General features: G+C 54.1%; 2 protein-coding genes across 2 annotated transcripts in view; both read left to right on the top strand.

Annotated features, from left to right (window-relative positions):
• The window catches only part of PADI1 (peptidyl arginine deiminase 1), a 30259-nt gene extending 14291 nt beyond the window's left edge, over positions 1-15968 (top strand). Inside the window, exons 13-17 of the mRNA XM_027770670.1 lie at positions 6941-7085; positions 7956-8049; positions 8965-9044; positions 10086-10211; positions 14237-15968. Coding sequence (XP_027626471.1) covers positions 6941-7085; positions 7956-8049; positions 8965-9044; positions 10086-10211; positions 14237-14470 — 679 coding nt within the window. The 3' untranslated portion in view covers positions 14471-15968. The remainder of the gene's footprint in view (positions 1-6940; positions 7086-7955; positions 8050-8964; positions 9045-10085; positions 10212-14236) is intronic.
• Positions 15969-18652: 2684 nt separating this feature from the next.
• The window catches only part of PADI3 (peptidyl arginine deiminase 3), a 33127-nt gene continuing 30749 nt past the window's right edge, over positions 18653-21030 (top strand). The window contains exon 1 of the mRNA XM_006145432.2: positions 18653-18771. Coding sequence (XP_006145494.1) covers positions 18680-18771 — 92 coding nt within the window. The 5' untranslated portion in view covers positions 18653-18679. The remainder of the gene's footprint in view (positions 18772-21030) is intronic.

Raw genomic sequence — 21030 nt, 5'->3', positions numbered from 1 at the left:
TGTGTATATATATATATATATATAACTACGTATATAGTATGTGTGTGTGTGTATATATAACTATATAGTATGTGTGTGTATCTATATAGTATGTGTGTGTATATATATAGAACTATATAGTATGTGTGTGCATATATATATAAAACTATATATATAGAATGTGTGTTTATATATATAGTATGTGTGTGTATATATAACTATATATATAGTATGCACATATTATATATATATAACTATATATGTAGTATGCATGTGTATATATATATATAACTATATGTATAATATGCATGTGTGTGTATAACTATATTTATAGTATGCGTATCTGTATATATATAACTATATATATAGTATGTGTGTGTGAATATATATATAGTCATATATATATAGTGTGTGTGTGTGTATATAGCTATATACAGTATGTGTGTGTCTGTATAGATATATATAAAACTATACATATAGTATATGTGTGTGTATATATATAACTATATATATAGCATGCATGTGTGTGTATATATAAAACACTATATATAGATTATGCATGTGTGTGTATATGTATAACTATATATAGTGTGTGTGTATATATATAGTATGCATGTGTGTATATATATAGTATGTGTGTGTGTATATATATAACTATATATAGTATGTGTGTATATATATATAACTATATATATAGTGTGTGTGTCTGTATATATAACTATACATATAGTATGCATTTGAGTGTGTGTGTATATATAACTATATATAGTATGCATTTGAGTGTGTGTATATATATATAACCATATATATAGTATGTGTGTGTGTGTATATATAACTATATATATAGTATGCATGTGTGTGTATATATATAACTATATATAGTATGTGTGTATATGTATATAACTATATATATAGTATGTGTGTGTGTATATATATAACTATATATAGTATGCACATGTGTATTTATATATATAACTATATATAGTATGTGTGTGTATATATAACTATATATAGTATGCATGTGTGTGTATATACATAACTATATATATATAGTATGTGTGTGTGTGTCTCTCTCTATATATAACTATATATAGTATGCATGTGTGTATATATATATATAAAATTATATATATAGTGTGTGTATATATAACTATATATAGTGTGTGTGTATATATAACTATATATAGTATGCATGTGTGTATTTAACTATATTTACAGTGTGCGTGTCTGTATATATATAACTATATATATAGTATGTGTGTGAATATATATAGACATATATATAGCATGCATGTGTGTATATATATATAACACTATATATAGATTATGCATGTGTGTATATGTATAACTATATATAGTGTGTGTATATATATAGTATGTGTGTGTATATATATATAGTATACGTGTGTATGTATGTATATGACTATATATAGTGTGTATAGATAAATAACTATATATAGTATGTGTGTGTATATATATATATATAACTATATACAGTATGTGTGTGTGTATATATATATATAAAACTATATATATAGTGTGTGTATATATAACTATATTGTGTGTGTATATATATTACTATAGTATGCATGTGTATATATATATAAAACTGTATATATAGTATGCGTGTGTGTGTATATATAACTATATATATAGTATGCATTTTTGTGTATATATATATAACTATATATAGTATGCATGTGTATATGTATAATTATATATATAGTATGCATATATATATAACTAATATATATAACTATATATATATAATATGTGTGTGTGTTTGTATGTAAATAGGTCCAATAGGTCTTAACTAAAAAGCCATGTTTCTGGCTTTCCCTGAAAAACTGGACGGGCCAGGAAGGGAAGTGCACCCTGGCACAGAGGCAGGGGGACGGACTCAGGGACTTCTATTATGAAGCAAAATAGCTGCTGTCCTAGCAATAGCTTGAAAAGGCCAGGAGGTTACTGAGTGCCTGGGCAGGTGGCTTTAGGTTACCAAGGTGATAGCAAGGACTGTGAGTCCCACCCTGGACAGCTGTGATGGAGCAGGAAACAAGGTACTTAGAGTGCAATGCTCAATGGGTGACAGAATCTGCCGACTCGGGCTGAATGCCCACACTCTGCCTGCAGGTAGCCGAGGGAGGCAGCTCAGGATCGGTGGGGTCCCCTGCGTCCTGCCTGGGTGATGCCCACCGCTAGCCCCAGAGACCACCTTCCCATCTGTGGGGAGTTGGCATGGAGCCTGAGTATGCCCAGCTTCTGGTCTTGTGCTCAGGGAGTCAGGCGACACTGAGAAGGCCCCACAGCCTTTGGGCTGGGCCAGGTGGCCTCATGGCTCTAGATCAGTGAGGCCAGGCTTCCTGGCTCCAAGCCAGGCATGCAGCGAGGTGCCCGAGGCTGCGGCTGGCAGGGCAAAAGGAGTGTGCCCACCTTGTGGTGACTCGCGCTCAGGCACTGCTCTGGACTGGGTTTCGCACAGGCTCCTGGGGGGTGGAGGTCTCTGGTCTGTCTTTATGTGACTTTGAGAAGGGACCTGCAAGGATCACAGGCTTTGGACTCAGATGGACTTGGGTTTGAGTCCTGGTTTCGTTACCAGCCTAGTGACTCTGCATAGGTCACCTAACCAGTGTTTACTGCTGTACATAGCACATAGTAAGTGCTCAATTAATTCATTTAAAAATATTTACCGCATGCCAGGCACTATGAAAGATACTAGTGATATAGCGGTAAACGGAACAGTTGCACTTTAAATTAACTATTTTATACTCCGTGCTTCAGTTTTCTCACCCTTAAAATGGGCCTAACTATAAATAAAATCCCTGGCCGAGTTACATAATTAGCCTTACTGGGGATAAGGAATTCATATCAAACACCGTCTGAGTGCTTAGGTGTTATGCCCCGGCAGTGAGTCTGCTTTGTGGCAGGCTGGGACTCATGGAACAAAATTCCTTGACTGACTTCTGTGTGTTACACACATAATACTTTACCCAGGTCACTTCATTTAACTCTTACAGCAACTCATTGGGGCTGGGCTGTTACTCTGCCCATTTTACAGATGAGGAAGCCGAGGCTCAGGAAGGCGAAGCCACGTGCATCCGTTCATGCACTTATTGACCGACTCACGGAATATTTACCGAGACTTCTCCATGCCAGGCCGGGGGCCATGCTGGGGGTGTGCAAAGGGCCAAGGACGTGGCCCTCCGGAGTCGAGAGAGGGACAGGCAGACAAGCGATCACGCCCCAGTGGGACCAGGGTGAAGGTCACTCGTAATCCGAGGTGGGATGTCAAGGAAGGGTTCTCAGCAACCACACTGGGAAGTGATGAAGGACGGGCAGACCCTCCGCGGGGGGAGAGGGGGGAGAAAGGAGAGGGAGGCGGCGACCAGTACTCTGGGCAGAGGGAACTGCATGGGTGAAAGCCTGGAGGCCAAAGAAGGTTCGGCTCAAGGGGAAGCAGACAGACTGTATAGTTGGGGGCTGGGCAGGAGCAGGCAGGGGCAAGCAGGGCTGGACAGGGGCTCTGGAAGGTCCATCCCTGGAGCTGGGGTGGAGTGGAGAGAGGCATGAACTGAGGTCAGTAAGCAGGGCCGATCACAGTCTGACCTTGGCCTTTGTGTGACGTCACAGGGTATGCATGGGGACTAGATGACATCTTCAGTGCGAGGGGCCTGGGCAGACACACGCCAGGGTCTTAGCAAGGGCCAGTCATCCTCTGTCCTCCGCAATGGGGCCCACTCTGAAAACGTTATTTAAGCAATTCTGCCCCCTGGTGGCGAACTGGATAACTCATTTCTGACGCCTCCCAGGGCTGGAGTCATCTTATCCATCCTCCTGCCCCAGGCGAAGGCTGCAGAGCATCCCAAGGAAGGACTCTGCCCCTTCCCAACATTTTTCTTCTTTTTTTGGTTCTAGCACTTTCTTCTTGCAAACAACTTCTGAAGTCTCACTCTTGTCCCTACCACACTTTTTTTTTTTTCCAGTTTGCTATGAAGTGCATGCACTTGCCCAGGACAGAGAGAGAGAAAGAGAGAGAGAAAGTGAGAAATCACCCCCCAAGGGGACAGCCACATCGCAAACCCGTCTCCTCTATTTTCCTCTCGGGATTCTGAGCACACGCACCCAGCACGAGTTTTAGGCCACTGGGTCCGGGACTCGAACTGTGTGGGAGTCCAGCAACGTAACCATTACATCTGCTGTTCCCTAGTGTGTTTTTCAGGCTGCTGGGTCTGGGACTCAAACTGTGTAATTGGCCATGTGGGATCCAGCGCCTTACCCTCCACACCATCTGCTGGTCCTCATATCACTACTCTTAACGATATCCTTTAAAATCGCCAACACTGAATATTAAAATAATAGAAACACGAGAAGAGTGTTCCCCACAATCCCACCCCATTTGAATCAGGGTCTTCATCTGCCACTGCTTGGTGAGTGGACATCCCCGTCTGTCTGGGGCATAGTCAGGTTCACACAGGTAGGATGCAGGGGTGAAGACAGCCGGAGTACATGGATGAACGCCTTCACTTACTGTCCTGGGCCTCAGCTTCCTCACCTGTAAGATGGGCGTAGTAATAGTCCCAAGCCCAGGGGACTGCTGTCAGAATTAAATCAGGTGGGACCAGCAAATGGCGTAATGGTAACATCACTGGACTCCCACGTAGTCAACCGCGGTTTGAGTCACAGATCTGGCAGCTCGAAACTCATGCCGGGCGCGTGTGCGTGCGTGCCCAGGATCCTGAGAGGGGAATGGAGGAGAAGGGATTGCGATGTGGCCATCCCCCTGGGGGGTGATTTCTGGCTTTCTGTCTCTCTGGCAAGTGCACATGCCCTATAGCAAAATCTCTTTCTCTCTCTCTCTCTCAAAAAAAAAAAAAAAAAATTAAACGAAGCCTTGAAGGAAATAAGGGAGTTAAAGACAAGGCTGCTTACGGGGAGAGTGTCTTTCTCCAGCAAGCACATGCGCCCTAATGGCAAAAACCTAAGAGAAAGAAAATGACATTTGAGTTAACCCTGAAGGCCATGAGCGAGTAAGCCACAAGGCTGTGGGAGTGGACAGCAATTCTGGGGAGCACGTCCAAAGGCCCTGAGGCAGGGGTGTGCCTGGCGTGCTCGGGGGCCAGCTTGGTCAGGACTGAGCAAGCAGAGAGCGCCAGGAGAGGGGAGGGCCGCAGCCTGACATGACTTCAGCTCCTGTGGGCTAGACGGCAGCTGTCGAGGGCTGGCCTGCACAAGGCTGTGGGCCGGCACCCTCTAAGCTGGCCTCCCTTTGCTAAGACTGTGGGGGGCCTAGGGGGAAGGAGACAGGCTACCGGGTTCCCAGCTGGGGGAGGTTGCTGACAAGTGGTGACCGAGGGCAGGGGAGGAAGCCTGAGGTCTGTCCTGAGTGAAGGCAGAGGTGCCGATGAGAGGCAGGCTAGCAGCTCGTCCCCGCGGAGCTGAAGCTGGACGAGTCAGGGCAAGAGTGGACCCTTTCAGTAACACGTGTGAAGGGCATCTGCTGTACAGACGGCCCTTGTCCGAGGTTCTGTTCACGGGCAGGGAAGGTAGAGCATGTCCAGAGTATAATAAGGTATTTTGACTTGTTTCTTTTTAAGAGAGATTTTTGCTGTCAGGCATGTGCGCTCACCGGAGAGAGAGAGGTAGACAAAGAGACAGAAAGCAAAAAATCATCCCCTGGGGGGATAGCCATGCTGCAGTCTCTTCTCCATTCTCCTCTTGGGATTTTAGCACACACATACATGCACCTGCCGCGAGTTTCAAGTCACTGGGTTTGAGATTTGAGCCAGTCAACCACGTGAGAGTCCACTGACATAACCACTATGCCATCTGCTGGTTCTGACTTTTTTTTTTTTGGAGAGTTGTTTTTTTTTTTTTTTGAGGGTTTTTTTTTTTTTTTTTTTTTTCCTATAGGATGTGTGCACTTGCCAGAAAGACATAGAGAAACAGAGAGACAGAAAGTAAGAAATCACCCCCCACGGGGTTGGTCACCCTGCAGTCCACTCTCCTCCATTCTCCTCTTGGATCCTGGGCACACACGCACAGGTGCCTGGCATGAGTTTAAGCCACTGGGTCTGGGACTTGAACCACGGTTAACTACATGGGAGTCCAGTGACATAGCCATTATGCCAACTACTGGCCCCTTGGTTCTGACTTTTTTCAAAAAAGATTTATTTATTTAATTTCTATTCATTATTATTATTATTTAATTTGACCAGAGAGAGAGAAAAGGAAAACGAGAAAGCAAGACGCCAGGTCTGGAACTTGAACCATGGTCAGCCATGTGGGAGTCCAGACCCTTAACCACCATGCCACCTGCCAGCCACCAGGGCATTTTGCCTTTTGAGGTCATGTCTGTAAACCGTCTAGCCTCAGCTGCCTGTCTGTGGGCGGAAACACTATCTTGCTGAAGGCGGTGTCAGAGGAAGGCGGTGCCCTCCTGGGCACGACCCCTCCCACAGCTCAGCAACTTGGTTCTACTGCTCTGTTTCCTGCTTGGAGCCCCCCCTCCTTTCCATCTCAGTCCCCTGTCCCCTCCCGCTGCTGGAGCCCCTGGGGACACAGAGGACCAGGGCGGTGGCTCTCCCACTCTGTGTGGGGATCAGATACTTGCTCGAACGCAGACTCCTGGGCCACACCCTCAGAGACTGCGAGGTGTACAGTGTCAGGGCCCAGGACTCCGCAGTGAGGCAAGCAGCAGCCCCTGCCAGAACCTGACCACAGGGTCCAGACCTCACACCTGGGGACATGCTGAGCCTCAGGGACTGCCATGTTCTGAGCTGAGACTGTGTCTGTCCCTTGAGTGAGAAGTCCACCAGGCTTCAGTTCCTTGAGCCTCAGTTTTCTGCGGTGGGAAGGAGGACCCACTCGGAGGGCTGGTGAGGCCTGTGGGGGCTGCACGTGAGTGCCTGAGGGACGACAGTGCACCGTAGGCACGAGGTCACTGCCTGCTCCCCGCTGTCAGGTCCAGCGGCCGGCGCATGTCCAAGGTGGTGTGGAACTTCCTGCGGGCCCAGCAGGTGCAGGCGCCTGTGCAGCTCTACTCGGACTGGCTCTCCGTGGGCCACGTGGACGAGTTCATGACTTTCGTGCCCACCTCCGACCAAAAGGTACGTCCTCTCCCTGCTTGTCTGAGCCACCCCTGACCTGGTGGGACCGGCCAGGTGAAAGCCACCTGGAACCAGCTCAATCCTGTGTCCAGACTGGGCCTGGAGTCAGGCTGTGTTAATGGTGGGAAGCTTCCTGGAGGAGGCCTCGGGCCAGGGTGTACTCACCTGCTCACTGCTCACACGCTCATTCTCACACTTACTGTGTGTCTGCTTGGACCTGAGTCCCTCTGCCAGGAGCCAGGGATGACGGTGGTACTAAATAGTATTATTTACTAAACACCTACTATGTGTCAAACTCTGCATGTGTTTGATTCATTTAATCCTCCAAGAAACCCGGGAGGTGAGTGCTATTATTATTGCTCTCATTTTACAGGTGAGGAAACAGTCTTGGAGGAGCCATTAACTCACCCAAGGTCACACGGTCCGGTCTGCAAGTGGCAAAAAAGGATTCAAAGCCAGATGTGGGTTCAGGGATTCTGCATTGACCACTGGGCTTGCGGCCATGAGGAAGTGATTGTGGTGGGCGTGGCACTCAGGAGGCGGGAGGAGGACCTCCCAGTGACCAGTGACCACAGCTCCGAAGGGCACTCTGCCAGTGAGGAGGGATGCACCTGAACTGGGTCTGAGAGGGACGAAGCAGCGCTCCCTGGTGGGCAGAGTGGGAAGTGCCTGCAGGCAAACAGCAGGGACAGGGCCCAGGGGTGGGACCCAACTTAGAGGACTGGGGAACTGCAGAAAGTTCCCTGTGGTTGGCGGTTGGCAGTGAGGGCATGCGGGCAGTCTCCTGCACAGCCTGGCTCCTGCACTCAGACCCCTCCTGAATTTGGGGAGAACCTGTCTGCTGAGCCGTTCTCCCTTCCTCCGCGGCAGGGCTTCCGGCTGCTCCTGGCTAGCCCCAGGGCTTGCCTCAAACTGTTCCGAGAGAAGAGCGAGGAGGGCTACGGGGAGGCAGCCCAGTTTGATGGTGAGTGTCAGCGACTGGTCGCCTTGCCCTTTGGTCACCAGCCCTGGGCATGGTGATTCCCCTGGGCCCAGCCCCTTCACCTGCAGCTCTCTCACGGGCTTGATGCCCACCAGCCACTGTGGGAACTAAGGCTGAGGGCTCTGCTTTTCGAGGTCAGGAGTGGGAAGCCAGGCTCCACGGATTGCCCTGGGCCTCTGGGCCAGGCTGTGCCATGCACATTTGCACCCTCACCCTGTCTGATCCCCCGTCCCTCATCCCCTCCACAGAGGAGGAAGCTGAGGCTCAGAGAGAACTTGCTTGCACAGGGCTCTGACGCCAGAGAGCCACAGGCTGGGGCCCCGAGAGGGAGGGCAGGAGCCAGGACCCCCGTGGAGACGTCTTCAGGGACTTCCAAGGATCTGGGTGGCCCCTCAAGCACCCCTCTCCTTCCCCATGGGCCTCAGCGTTCTCTCTTGAGGAACGGAGCACTGGTGGGGACATGGGGTAGCCCTCTGCATGGATGAACCCAGGATCAAGGGTGTGTTCGGACTCTCCCAGTCCCTCGGCTTCTCTGAACTGGAAGTGACAATTAACCCACCTGGATCATTGTAAGATTAATAATAAATTAAGGAAGGTCCCCAGAGTGTGGTGGGCGTTTAGTAATGGTAGCTGAGCCATAATTATTAGCCCTGGAGCCAGGAGGCCCTTCCCAAGGGGTTTCTAACCCATCAGCAGGTTTCTCCACCGCCGGGCCTCGTCCCAGTTCACCACCGGGCCTCGTCCCAGTTTCAGTCTCTGGCTTTCTCCATTCTGACTCTGTCCTTGGTGCTGAGGTGGGAGGAAAATACCGGCCGGATTTTTCAGCCTCAGGCCCCCACCCCCAGGTGGCCCAGGGAGCACTGCCTGAGTCCAGTGCTGACCGCCTTTCTCTCGCAGGGTTAAAATATGAGGACAAGAGAACCATTAATGAGATGCTAGCGGACAGACAGCTCCAGAGCGACAGTCGGTATGCACAGGTGAGGGCAGGACCACCGACTGCCTGAGGGGTCCTCCACCTCCAGGGAGAAGCAGCCCCAGGAGCTGCCCAGGTGGGTGGGGGACTTGGGCCTGGGTCTCTGACTGTCCTGGGGGCTGCTGGGACATGTGGGTAGGATAGAGCCTCTGGTCTCGGGAGCCCACAGTCTGATGGGAGAGACAGCCATGGCCTCAGGGAGCTCCCGGCCTGGCGAGGGAGACCCTGCCCAGTCAGGAAGTGGCCCATTTCCATGGAAGCAAACCTGAGTCTCATCTGAGACTGGAGAAACGAGAGCGTTGTGGGGAAATGGGGCCTTTGCCTGGCAGCGTGAACGGGTGCACCAGGCCCCTAGTGCGAAGCATCCTGCAGGACAGCCCACACCACAGAGGGCCTCCCTCCCCCCACCTCTTCCTTCCTCCCTCCCCACCTCCATGCTCCCTAAATCGAAGAAGAATGCGGGTTTGGTTCCGAATGTTTCAGGCCTCCATTCTGGGCTTTGCTGCCTGCTGGGCAACACTGCCTGTCTAGGGCAGGCTGGCAGAGTCTGGGGGCTCTGTAGACCTCTCCAGGGCTTGGGCGGGTGGGAGGCAGAGACTCCTGTGAGGCGGACAGGCGGGACAGAACCTGGCCCCAAGGGCAATGCCCGTGGGGTCATGGTGCAGGGCCCCCACACTTAGTAAATGGGGAGAGGCCACTGCACCCGTTCCCCACCAGCCTGGCACTTTCTCCTGAGCCTGGGATGGGGCGGGAGCATACACCTCGCATGGCTGTGACGGCTGTGGCTGGGACCATGTGTAGTGGTGAGGAAGACTTGGGACTGAAACCGCCCCGGTCCAAACCCAGCTCTGCCACTTCCTGGCTCTGTGCTGTGGGGCAGGCCCCGAGCCTCGGTTTCCCCAGTTGGGGACAGGCTCCTACTGCACAAAACTGTCCCAGGCTCAGGGGATCCGAGGCTCAGGGGTCTGCACGGACTGGTGTCCAGCAGGTGCCTGGGGAGCTCTGGGTCCTTTCTCACCTCTGGGGTGCTCTCCCCTGACCCCAGAAATGCATCGACTGGAACCGCGACGTGCTGAAGCAGGAGCTGGGCCTGGTCGAGAGCGACATCATCGACATCCCCCAGCTGTTCTCCGTGAGGGACTCCTACGCCGAAGCCTTCTTCCCTGACATGGTGAGCGTCCCTTGGCCCAGGTGTGGTCTGGCGGCGTGTCTGCCGGGGCCAGAGGAGACATGGGGACAGGCCACATGCCCATTGAGGGTGGTCTCATCCCCAGAGAGCTTTGGCTGTTTCCATGAGGACAAGGGGCGCTCCAGGCTCTGGTGCGAAGTCTCCTATCAGGCACGGGCAGCCCCCACCCAGGGCTTCTTTTCCTTCCAAGTGGCAAAAAAGCACACGGTTTGGTTCCAGATGTTTCAGGCTCTGTCTCTGGGCCTCAGCTGGCTGTGCTGTTCCTCACTCTGGGCCCCACTCGGTGCTCCTGAGCTGGGTAGGTGGCCTGCGGCAGCCTCGTTAGCCAGGCAGCTGACAGGCAGGTGAGCAGATGTGCCCTCACCTGCGTGTCACCTGGGAGGGCCCTAAGCGATGCTATCAGGGCAGGCCTGGCCAAAGTGCTCATTAACTCCTTGGGAAGAGCTGTCAGGGTGTTGGCAGCTGTGAGGGGTGGTCTCCCGAGTGGGGTTGGACCCTTTCTCTGCAGACAGGGGTCTTTAACTTGAGTCCCTCTCATTGGACAAGCCAGGTTGGAAGTGACTCCCAGGACCAGGGTGCAGATTGGAGGCAGGTGTGGGGGGCCTGCATTAGTTCCTGACCCCTCACTGAGGGGTTCCAGCTCAGGCCTGGCAGAGACCCTCCCCAAGGCAGGCTCTCTCCATCTGCAGAGCTACTGCTATTTGGGGCTGAACAGTTGTCGTGGGGGGCCGTCCTGTGCATCGCAGGAGGTTTAGGGGCATCCCTGGTCTCTATTCACCAGATACCAGAATGTTCCCTAGTTGTGGCAATTAAAAATGCCCTGGGAGCAAAACTGCCCACAATCAAGAACCACTGCTTCAGAACCAGCAGTTAGCATAATGGCTATGTCGCTGGACTCCCACGTAGTCGACCGCAGTTCACGTCCCGGACCCGGTGGCTTAAAACTCACGCCTGGCATGTGTGCGTGCGTGCCCAAGATCCCAAGAGGAGAATGGAGGAGAAGGGATTGTGGCGTGACCATTTCCCCTGGGGGGTGATTTCTCGCTTTCTGTCTCTATGTCTCTCTCTGTCTGTCTGGCGAGCGCACACGCCCTGTAGTGAAAACCTCTCAAAAAAAGAACCACTGCTTCAAGGTAGCACTGTGTGCTAGGACTTCCTGTGATGTCAGCACGTCCGGTCTGCACAAGGCAGTATGGAGTGGCCTTGCGGCAGCCTCGTTAGCCAGGCAGCTGACAGGCAGGTGAGCAGATGTGCCCTCACCTGCGTGTCACCTGGGAGGGCCCTAAGCGATGCTATCAGGGCAGGCCTGGCCAAAGTGCTCATTAACTCCTTGGGAAGAGCTGTCAGGGTGTTGGCAGCTGTGAGGGGTGGTCTCCCGAGTGGGGTTGGACCCTTTCTCTGCAGACAGGGGTCTTTAACTTGAGTCCCTCTCATTGGACAAGCCAGGTTGGAAGTGACTCCCAGGACCAGGGTGCAGATTGGAGGCAGGTGTGGGGGGCCTGCATTAGTTCCTGACCCCTCACTGAGGGGTTCCAGCTCAGGCCTGGCAGAGACCCTCCCCAAGGCAGGCTCTCTCCATCTGCAGAGCTACTGCTATTTGGGGCTGAACAGTTGTCGTGGGGGGCCGTCCTGTGCATCGCAGGAGGTTTAGGGGCATCCCTGGTCTCTATTCACCAGATACCAGAATGTTCCCTAGTTGTGGCAATTAAAAATGCCCTGGGAGCAAAACTGCCCACAATCAAGAACCACTGCTTCAGAACCAGCAGTTAGCATAATGGCTATGTCGCTGGACTCCCACGTAGTCGACCGCAGTTCACGTCCCGGACCCGGTGGCTTAAAACTCACGCCTGGCATGTGTGCGTGCGTGCCCAAGATCCCAAGAGGAGAATGGAGGAGAAGGGATTGTGGCGTGACCATTTCCCCTGGGGGGTGATTTCTCGCTTTCTGTCTCTATGTCTCTCTCTGTCTGTCTGGCGAGCGCACACGCCCTGTAGTGAAAACCTCTCAAAAAAAGAACCACTGCTTCAAGGTAGCACTGTGTGCTAGGACTTCCTGTGATGTCAGCACGTCCGGTCTGCACAAGGCAGTATGGCGGCCGTGGAGCCACAGGTCATTACGGGGCACTCGGAGTGCGGCTGGTGTAGACCAAGAACAGAAACTTTCATTTAATTTAGCTTAATTTCATTTTAATCTGCTGCACTCCAAGGTATTATCCAGCTCTGACTGAGAGTCGGGGGTGGGCCTAGGCTGGAGCCCCTGCCTTGGTCAGCTCTTCTTGAGCTGTGGCTAGCCCCTACTGGCTGAAAGCCTGCTGCCCCACACACATTGGACCTACCTATGGGAATGTTCTGCCTCGGGACCAGCAGTTAGCGTAACGACTATGTCGCTGGACTCCCATGTAGATGACCGCGGTTCGAGTCCTGGACCCAGTGGCTTAAACTGGGTGCGTGTGCGTGCGTACCCAAGATCCCAAGAAGAGAATGGAGGAGAGGGGATTGCGGCATGGTCATTCCCCCTGGGGGTGATTTCTCGCTTTCTGTGTCTCTGTCTCTCTCTGTCTTTCTGGCAAGCACACACACCCTTATAGCAAAAACCTCTCAAAAAAAAAAAAAATCCCGCCTTTAGTCCAGGTTCCGCTAAAAGGTCCCAGAATACCTCACTGGAAGAGTCCTAATTTGTCAGATGGGAAAACTGAGGTCTTCAGGACAGTGAGCGACTTAGTGACTTGCCTGAGGTCACACTGGAGTAAGTGACAGAGCTAGACAGGCCGCACTCTCCTGACCCCTTTTTCAGGAGAAGCAGGGCCTGGCTGGTCACGGGGCTGAGTCTGGCTCGTTGCTCCTCTCGCTGCCCTTGGTCCCTGTACCACCCCCTCCTCCAGCACACCCTGGCCCGTTAGTGGGCACCTAGCTCAGGGCCAAGGCTGCGGGACTGACCCCAGGCCCTGTCCACTAGCTTTATGTTGGTCCTGGCCACAGATGGCTTTGCAGGGCAGACTTGAAGGGTTGGAGGTGGGGCATGGGGCTTTGAAGGCACAGAGTCCAGGATAGCCCACCCCACGCTGACATGACCTGGGACCACCCTCTAGACAGTAGGTCCAGAGTCCCCTAGGAGTGCCAAGGGCAGCCTAGTGACCTTTGCCATTAATCTGGGGCTGAGATTTTTTTTCTAAAAAACCCCCACACCCTTGCACTGAGGAGACTCTCCTTCCTTAGGGTTTGGGCCCCAAGCCAGGTCCACAGCCAAGGGATGCAGAGGTACCACTGGAGAAATTCCGGAGTCCTCAGGGGCCCCTTCCTCCAGCTCCTCGGCCCCGCAGGTGGTTGGAGTGCCACTCTGACAAGGAGTACAGGGCGTGGATTTCGGCATGAGCCAGAACCAAGGTCAAGGTTCAGGCTCACTGTTCTCTGGCTATGTTGACCGTGTATGTACCGACATGTATGTACGATGGCCTTCTTCACATGCTTTGGCTGTCCGAGTCACAGCCTCCCTGAGTTCAGTGATGACATATCTCGCACAAGGAAGACGCTCGGTAAGGGTGGTCACGACCACCCAGGATAGCGGAGCCCGCCGTATTCCACTCAAGCACACCACGCTCACGGCATTCACACCGCACGCCTCGTCAGTGTGTGCCTGTGTTGGGCAAGTTTCTAGCAGCCGACTGTAAAATCTCTTGTTCTAACAAAATCATTATCATTTGACGCCTTTCTGACTGGAGGAAGAACGTGCTGGAAGAAGCCGGTGACTCGATTCATACAAAGGTCCTCCATCCATCCCGGGCAGCGCTGGCTGGAACGGCCCCTCCCTCCCACTCACTCATCCATTTCTTCTCTGCTTCTAGACACCTAATTCTTGGTTGAGTCCTGGTGCCGGTGGTCCAGGGCTGTTGGCGGGGACGAGCCGGGCCGGGCCAGGGATGGGTCCACAGCAGCCGCGGTGCAGAGGGGCCCCGTGCACAGGGCGTTTGCAGGCAGCCCAGCCTCCCTCTTGCCTTCTGTCTTCCGCAGGTGAACATGCTGGTGCTGGGCACGCACCTGGGCATCCCCAAGCCCTTCGGGCCCATCATCAACGGCCGCTGCTGCCTGGAGGAGCAGGTGCGCTCCCTGCTGGAGCCGCTGGGCCTCCACTGCACCTTCATCGACGACTACCTGTCCTACCACGAGCTGCTCGGGGAGATCCACTGCGGCACCAACGTGCGCCGGAAGCCCTTTCCCTTCAAGTGGTGGAACATGGTGCCCTGAGCCCGCTCCCCAGCCTGCCCTCCCACCCTCCTGCGGGGCAGCCGTACCAGGGCGGGTGTGCGGAATGTGTCCCGACCTCCATCCTCCTGGGGGCTTTGGCATGCCCGCCCTGTGCCTGCAGACGTGCTGGCCACTGTGGACACAGGGGCACGTCCTCGCCTCTGGAGGGGACAGCCTGCCCCCAGAACGACAGCCTCATGCCACCCTCTCCCCTTCCCCACCCTCGGCCCCAGAGGTTCTGGAGGAGACCAGCAGTCTTGGCGTGTTCAGGCATGGCTGTGCACGGCCTCAGCAGTTGGCCCCACTCTGAACTGCTCCTCTCTGTTCCGATGCCTCCCTGCGGCATGAGGAGGGCGGCTCTGTGTCTGTACTGGAGCGGAGCCCAGAGGGCCGGGGCTCTGCTGTGAGGGCCCGTTTCCAGGCCGCCTCTGGCTCCCCTGAGGCTAGGAAGAGACAGGAGGTAGCCTCTTCCCTCTACTGTTGTCTTTTCCCAGAGGGAACCACAGACTGTGAACCCCACCCTGACACCCCTCAGCTGGACGTCATCACACAGGACAGGAAGGCCCAGCATCTGAGGACCTATTGTCAAAAGGGAAAAGGGGGAAACAAAAACTTGCTAATACCTGACTCCATCCTCGGAGGGTGCTTGTTACCTGTCTGGGAAGTCTTTAATTACGAGAGCTGGCCGCTTCCGCCTGAGAAATGCTGAGAGGCCAAAGCGAGGCCGGGAGGATGCACGGGAGGACTGGGCAGGCGGCGAGCCATGCCAGCAGAGGGCTGAGCACATACCGAGGATCGTGGGGCCTAGGGGCATCCATGTCCTGGGCTTCGATCTGGAGAGAGCTGGCTGTTCCAGATGTAGCAGGGGCAGGGGCCCAGATGTTAGAGGAGGGTGGGGGACCATTAGGTTATCTCTGAAGGTGGAGTTTAATTGCCATTAATAGTCTTTAATTATTCCCCTCGCTCTGCCGGCAGTGGGAGGGGAAGGCTTGCCCAGATCCTCTGGGCAGTCCGTGGGCCCTGCACGTAGCTTGGGTTGGGTTTTGCCTGCCCCGTGGCAGGCGGTAAGCCCTCCCGAGTAGGGAAGACAAGCTGCCATGGGAGTCTAAGCCCTGGGTGAGGCCACCAGGACGTGTGGTCAGGCAGGGTGGGCTGGGCTGCAGGCAGTGGGAGCCAGCCTGCCCTCCATCCCCCTGTCTGAGGGTCATCGAGAGGCTGGGTTTTCGGTGACCCCAGGCGTGACCTCAGACTAAGCCAGCTACAGTCAGTTTTTCACCATGAAACACCGTGGAACTGCTGTGGTTCAAGGGGACGAATAGGAACCTGGATCCTCCCTTTCCAGAAGGTTCTGCAGAACTCCACTGGCAAGCTTCTGCTTTAACCTGTGCCCTTTGCTTAAGGCTGAGCCAAGAGGGAGATGGCAGCTCTTCAGGGACTGAGGGTGTGAGGCTGGGGTTGGGGCTCCCCAGGGACAGGGCTGAGGACAGAAGGGGCATCGGCACTGGGCACTGGGGAGCGACGGGGAGGGGTGCAGGAGGCTCTGGACTTGCTGTCAGGCCGTCAGGTGACCCTCGTGTCTGCTCTGAGAATGTTCTGGGTGACCAGTCACCTCCTTTCTGATCTGATCAATAAACATGTCAGTAAGCATTTCTTCAAGCGGCTACCTCTCTGGCGTCTGTGTGTTGGGCTTGGGAGGAGAGGAGGATGCGGGTTAGGGTCCTACCCACCGTGCTGCCAGCTCCTTGGCTCAACTTCTGGGAGTGACCCCAGTGCCATGACCAGCACAAGGCAAGCAGCTGATCCAGCAAGAGGCCTGGCGTGTCCTACTGCCCTGGGCCGCTGCCTGCCGACATGGCCATCCACCATCCGCAGAGGGCTGGGCCTTCCTCGTCCTTCCTTCCCCTTCCTGGGCCACCTCCAGCTCGCAGGAAAGCTGAAGAGGGGTCAGGGAAGGCAAGGGGACCTTGTGGCAGAGAAGGGACTTCCCAGCAGGCAGGTGCCAGGCCACTGCAACGCCCTTCACTCCTGCCTTCTTTCTTTCTTTATTTTTTTGAAGAAGTTTTGCTATAGGGCGCATGTGCTCACCTGAGACAGAGAGAGACAGAGAGAGAGAAAGTAAGAAACCACCCCCTGGGGGATGGCCATGCCACTATCCCTTCTCCTCTTGGGACTTTGGGCACACATGTACGTGCACCCGATGTGTTTCAAGCTGCTGGGTCTGGGACTTGAACTGGAGTCAGTCGTATGGGAGTCGAGTGCCTCAACCACTCAGCCACCTGCTGGCCCCACTCTTGCCTTTATAAAACTGCAATGTTCCCCAGCCTCAGCGGTCTGATTTCAGGGCCCTGAAATACCACCCCTCTCATCCACGTGCTTGGTGCTGCCTGTGACACTTTCGGTGCTCATTCTCTCCTTCACTCGTTTTCTTTTAACCTGCATGGCTGCCCAGCCATCGTGGACACGGTCCGAATGAACCACACCCCTGTGTCAGTTTTTTCATTTGTTTGTTTGTTGGAATTTACTAGGGGTGTGTGTATTTCCCAGTGAGAGACAGAGAGAAGGATAACGAGAAAGCACCCCTCAATGAGACATGGTCACAGCGCAATCCCTCCTCCTCCATTCCCCCTCCCTTTGGGATTTTGGGGATGCACACACATGTGCCTGGCATGTTTTTCAAGCCATCGGAGCTGGGATTCAAACTGTGTTATTGGCCATGCAGGATCCAGCTCCCTTAACCACTAGGCCACAGGGCTGGACTGAACCCAGACCTGTCCCTGACAGCTGCTATTACCTGGGGAGAAGTAGCAGCGTGGACAGGGGGGCCCACCTCCGAAGGGAGACACAGAGCTCTGAGCAGGAGGCTGGTTCCACCCTGGCACATGGGCCAGGGCCCCAGGGAGACCCCCACCTTCCAACTGTACTCACGAGCAGCCTGGGAAGACCTCCTGGGGCTTCCCCCTGAGCTCTGACTCTCCCCCAGAGCTGAGTGGGCCACCAAGCCATTTTATAGCTGAAAATAACGAAACTGTCCCTGGACCCAGCAGCCCACTGGCTCTCCTTAAAAGAACTCCCTTTGCCCAAACTGGGATGTCGGAGCCTCAGTCAGGGTGCCGCGGAGATCTCGGACTGGGGACATGGGGACCGAGGCCAGGTCCCTGCCCTGCCTCAAACTGTCAGCACAGCCAGGGAGAAGAAGGAACCTCTACTCAGCACCTTCCAAACCGCCACTGGGCAGGGTGCGTCCCCACCATTATCTTACCAGGGCTAGTCATTAGCTGCATTTTCCACAGATGAGGAAACCAGAGAGGGGATGTAACTCCTCGAGGCCACATCTCTGGTGCATGGCGAGCCCGGATGGGAACCCAGGAGTCCTCTCCCCAGAACCCTGGCTCTCCCTGGCCCGGATGCCCGAATGCTCTCCTGGCCTCAGTTTCCCCATGTGACAAGTGACCTTCCTACACTGCCCTTCTGCACTCTCCTTGGCCAGAGAGAATGTTCTCCCTTGTCATTTACCCCCTTTGGAAGTTTCTGGCACCGAGTAATAACAATCGTAACAGAGTAATGACCACCTCAGACCAGAGCCCTACCGGCAATGGCTCACTGCAGCCTCGCAGTGGCCATTTGCCGTGGGAAAAGTGAGGACAAAGCAGTTAGGTGACTTGCTCAAGGGCACCCACCAGGAAGTGGCCAAGGAAGGCCGTCCTGCCTCTAACATCTGTGCTCTTAAAGACCGGAGTTTCTCAGAGGTAATCACATTGCTTTGGGGTGCTTATAACAATCTAGATACCAGGCCACCCCTGAAACCCTCACTAAGCCACGTCTAGTGAAAATGTAGGAAAAGGGAGCAGGAGGAGACAAAGGGTCAGAGCAACACCACACACCTCGGCACGCGCCCACATTCCCCACCTGGCACCTGCCTCCAGTAGTTCCTGGTGCCCTGGCTAGGTACCTGTGGGGACTTGCTTCCCTTAGAGCAAGAAATTACTCCCTGGGTGCTGGAGTCGGGGCAGCAGGTTCATATGGAAATAGTGGTCAGTTCCAGCCAATCCCAGAGCGCTTGTCTCTCAGGCGGAGCAGGGCTTCCAGGACAGGAGCCAATGAACTAATAGCTCAGGTTGAAGGGGCGGGGCCAGAGAACTTTTAAACCCCATGCCAAGGGGCCTCTGGGCAGTGTGGGGTTTGGTAGCCTTAGCCCAGTGTAAGACCAGCATGTCACTGCAGAGGATCGTGCGTGTGTCCCTGGAGCATCCCACCAGCGTTGTGTGCGTGGCTGGAGTGGAGACCCTTGTGGACATTTATGGGTAAGCACCGGAGCCCTGGGGCTTGGAGCCCTTTGCTGCTGACCCCCTTGGGCCTTCTTCCTGGGAGCTCTGCGGGGCGTCCTCAGGACTAGGATCTGACTTGGCTGCCAGTCTCCAGACTTGGCTTTGGACTAGCCGCCTGTCACAGAAGCCGTCAGCTGGGTTTCGTGAAGACCCCAGCCAGGCACCTGAAGTGTAGAAGGCTGACGTGTAGGAGAGGCCCACAGGGGCTGAGCCTCCGTGCAGGGCTTTGGGGTGCTGGTTGCATGGGGCTGGGTACTTTTCTCTATCCAGAGGTCCCACAAGCTGGGCTCAGGGTCTGCCTGGGGCACACAAGAATAGGAAGAAAAGCACATCCTCCAGCTTATGAGCCTGAAAACAGAGCGTAAGTAATTTTTTAAAAAGTCACTTCTACTTACAGAGCACCTACTGTGTGCTGAGCACTGTTCTGAGAGCTTCGCCAGCCTCTGGAATTTAACCCTTAGACTTAAACCCTTGAATGCGCCCTTAGAACGAACCCATGAGCTAGTTTTATTATTAGCAACATCTCCATGTCCGACGGATGAGAGAACCGAGACAGTGGGCGAGCGGCTTGCTGAAGTCCCAGTTACGAAGTGGCAAAGCTGGAGTTTAACCCATTCACGTCTTACTCAGAGTCACATGCCTGGCTGGACCTTCCCTGCCTCTCAGGTTGGTTTACCCCAGCCATTCAGCACCCACACGTCATGCCCTTGCTGTGTGCCAGACTGTGCCTTTAAGGTCCAGGGAGACAGGAGGTGAGACTTTACCTTCCTGCTCTCCTAGGAAGAGGAGACTGGGGAGGGATTTAAGAGGGGTTTCTTGGGAGCCACCAGGAGCTGGCTTCTGGGATTTTTCTTTTCTTTCTTTTTTTTAAGAGAAATTTTTGCTATCTGGATGCATGTGCTCACCACAGAGACAGGGAGAGACAGAAAGAGAGAAGTCATCCCTCCGAGGTATGGCTAAGCCACAATCCCTTCCCCTCCATTCTTCTCCAGGGATTTTGAGCGTACACACATGAGCACCTGGCATGAGTTTCAAGCTGCTTGACCTGGGATTTGAACCATGGTCGACCATGTGGGATTCCAGTGCCTTACCCACTGTGCCACCTGCTGGCCCCTGCTTCTAGGTTTTTGGGGCACCTCTGGGGTCCAGCTTCAAAGTAATTGGGATTCGGGGATGGGCAGGTGCAGAACTGTGTACCTTTCCTGTCTCTTGGATCCTCTGTGGTGTCCTCAGACCAAGCGTCTTTGCCTCGGCACTGCTGACGTGCTGATTCCATGTCAGGGGGCTATCCCGTGCATCATGGGAGGTGAGCAGCTTACTGGAGGTCAATAGCACCCGCACCCTCCCCTGTGACGACCAAAAATACCTGCAGACATTGCCGCATGTGCCCTGGGGCAGAGGCACCCGCCTGTGGAGAGTGGGCGCCCCTGACTAAGGCTCTAAAAGTCAGAGTGCACTTGGTTGGAATCAGAGTTGGCTGGTCCCGGGGCATTGGACAAGATGGGGTGAGGGTCGGTCACGGAAGGCACCCTATCTGAGCAGGCCTAGCTCGGCGCGGTCCCAGGAGCTCGAGCCTGGTTGAGGTGGGGGGTGCATTGAGGCACGGGAAGGGGATTTAGTGGCCCCTGAAGGAGGGGCAGCTGCAGAGGCTGTGCCAGAAAGGCAGTGCGGGAGGAGGGCTACCATGCTGCCTGGCGCCATGGCCTGCCTCAGGGCTGTGCACCCGTGAGAGTGACTCACCTGCTCCAGCCGCCTCGTGCCTGTCGGGCAGATGTGTCTCCAGTCTGACCCACTCTGGAAAGCCGGGGATGGCTCCTCCCCAAGAGCGTCATTGGAGGATGGAGTCAGACTGGGGCAACGAGAGGCAAAGGTCGCCTGGGGGTGACCGGAGAGGGATGGGCTAAGCAGGCTGTGAGTGGGGCAGCCACAGAGCAGGGGTGGAGTCTCCAGCTCTAGAGAGGCACCAAGGGCATCCAGATGCTTTGGGGTGCTTGTGAAGCAGATAGCAGGCTGCACCCCTAACCCACTGCATCGGACTGGAGGGATTCCGATGGGCCCCAGTGACCAGGCCTGGGGTGGCGGGAGCTCCTGGCTCACACCCCAGCGTTCCTCTGGGGTCCATTGTGTGCCAGGCACTGAGGACGCAGACAGCAGGGCACAGCAGGCCTGGCTCCCGCCTGGGAGAGGGTGCAGCCCGACCGCCTGGCTGTTACTTCACGCTGTCGGGCCGGGCCG

The sequence above is a fragment of the Tupaia chinensis genome, unplaced genomic scaffold (assembly GCF_000334495.1).
Source record: "Tupaia chinensis unplaced genomic scaffold, TupChi_1.0 Scaffold000146_1, whole genome shotgun sequence".
In the NCBI taxonomy this organism is placed as follows: domain Eukaryota; kingdom Metazoa; phylum Chordata; class Mammalia; order Scandentia; family Tupaiidae; genus Tupaia; species Tupaia belangeri.
This window is presented reverse-complemented; position numbering and strand designations above follow the sequence as displayed.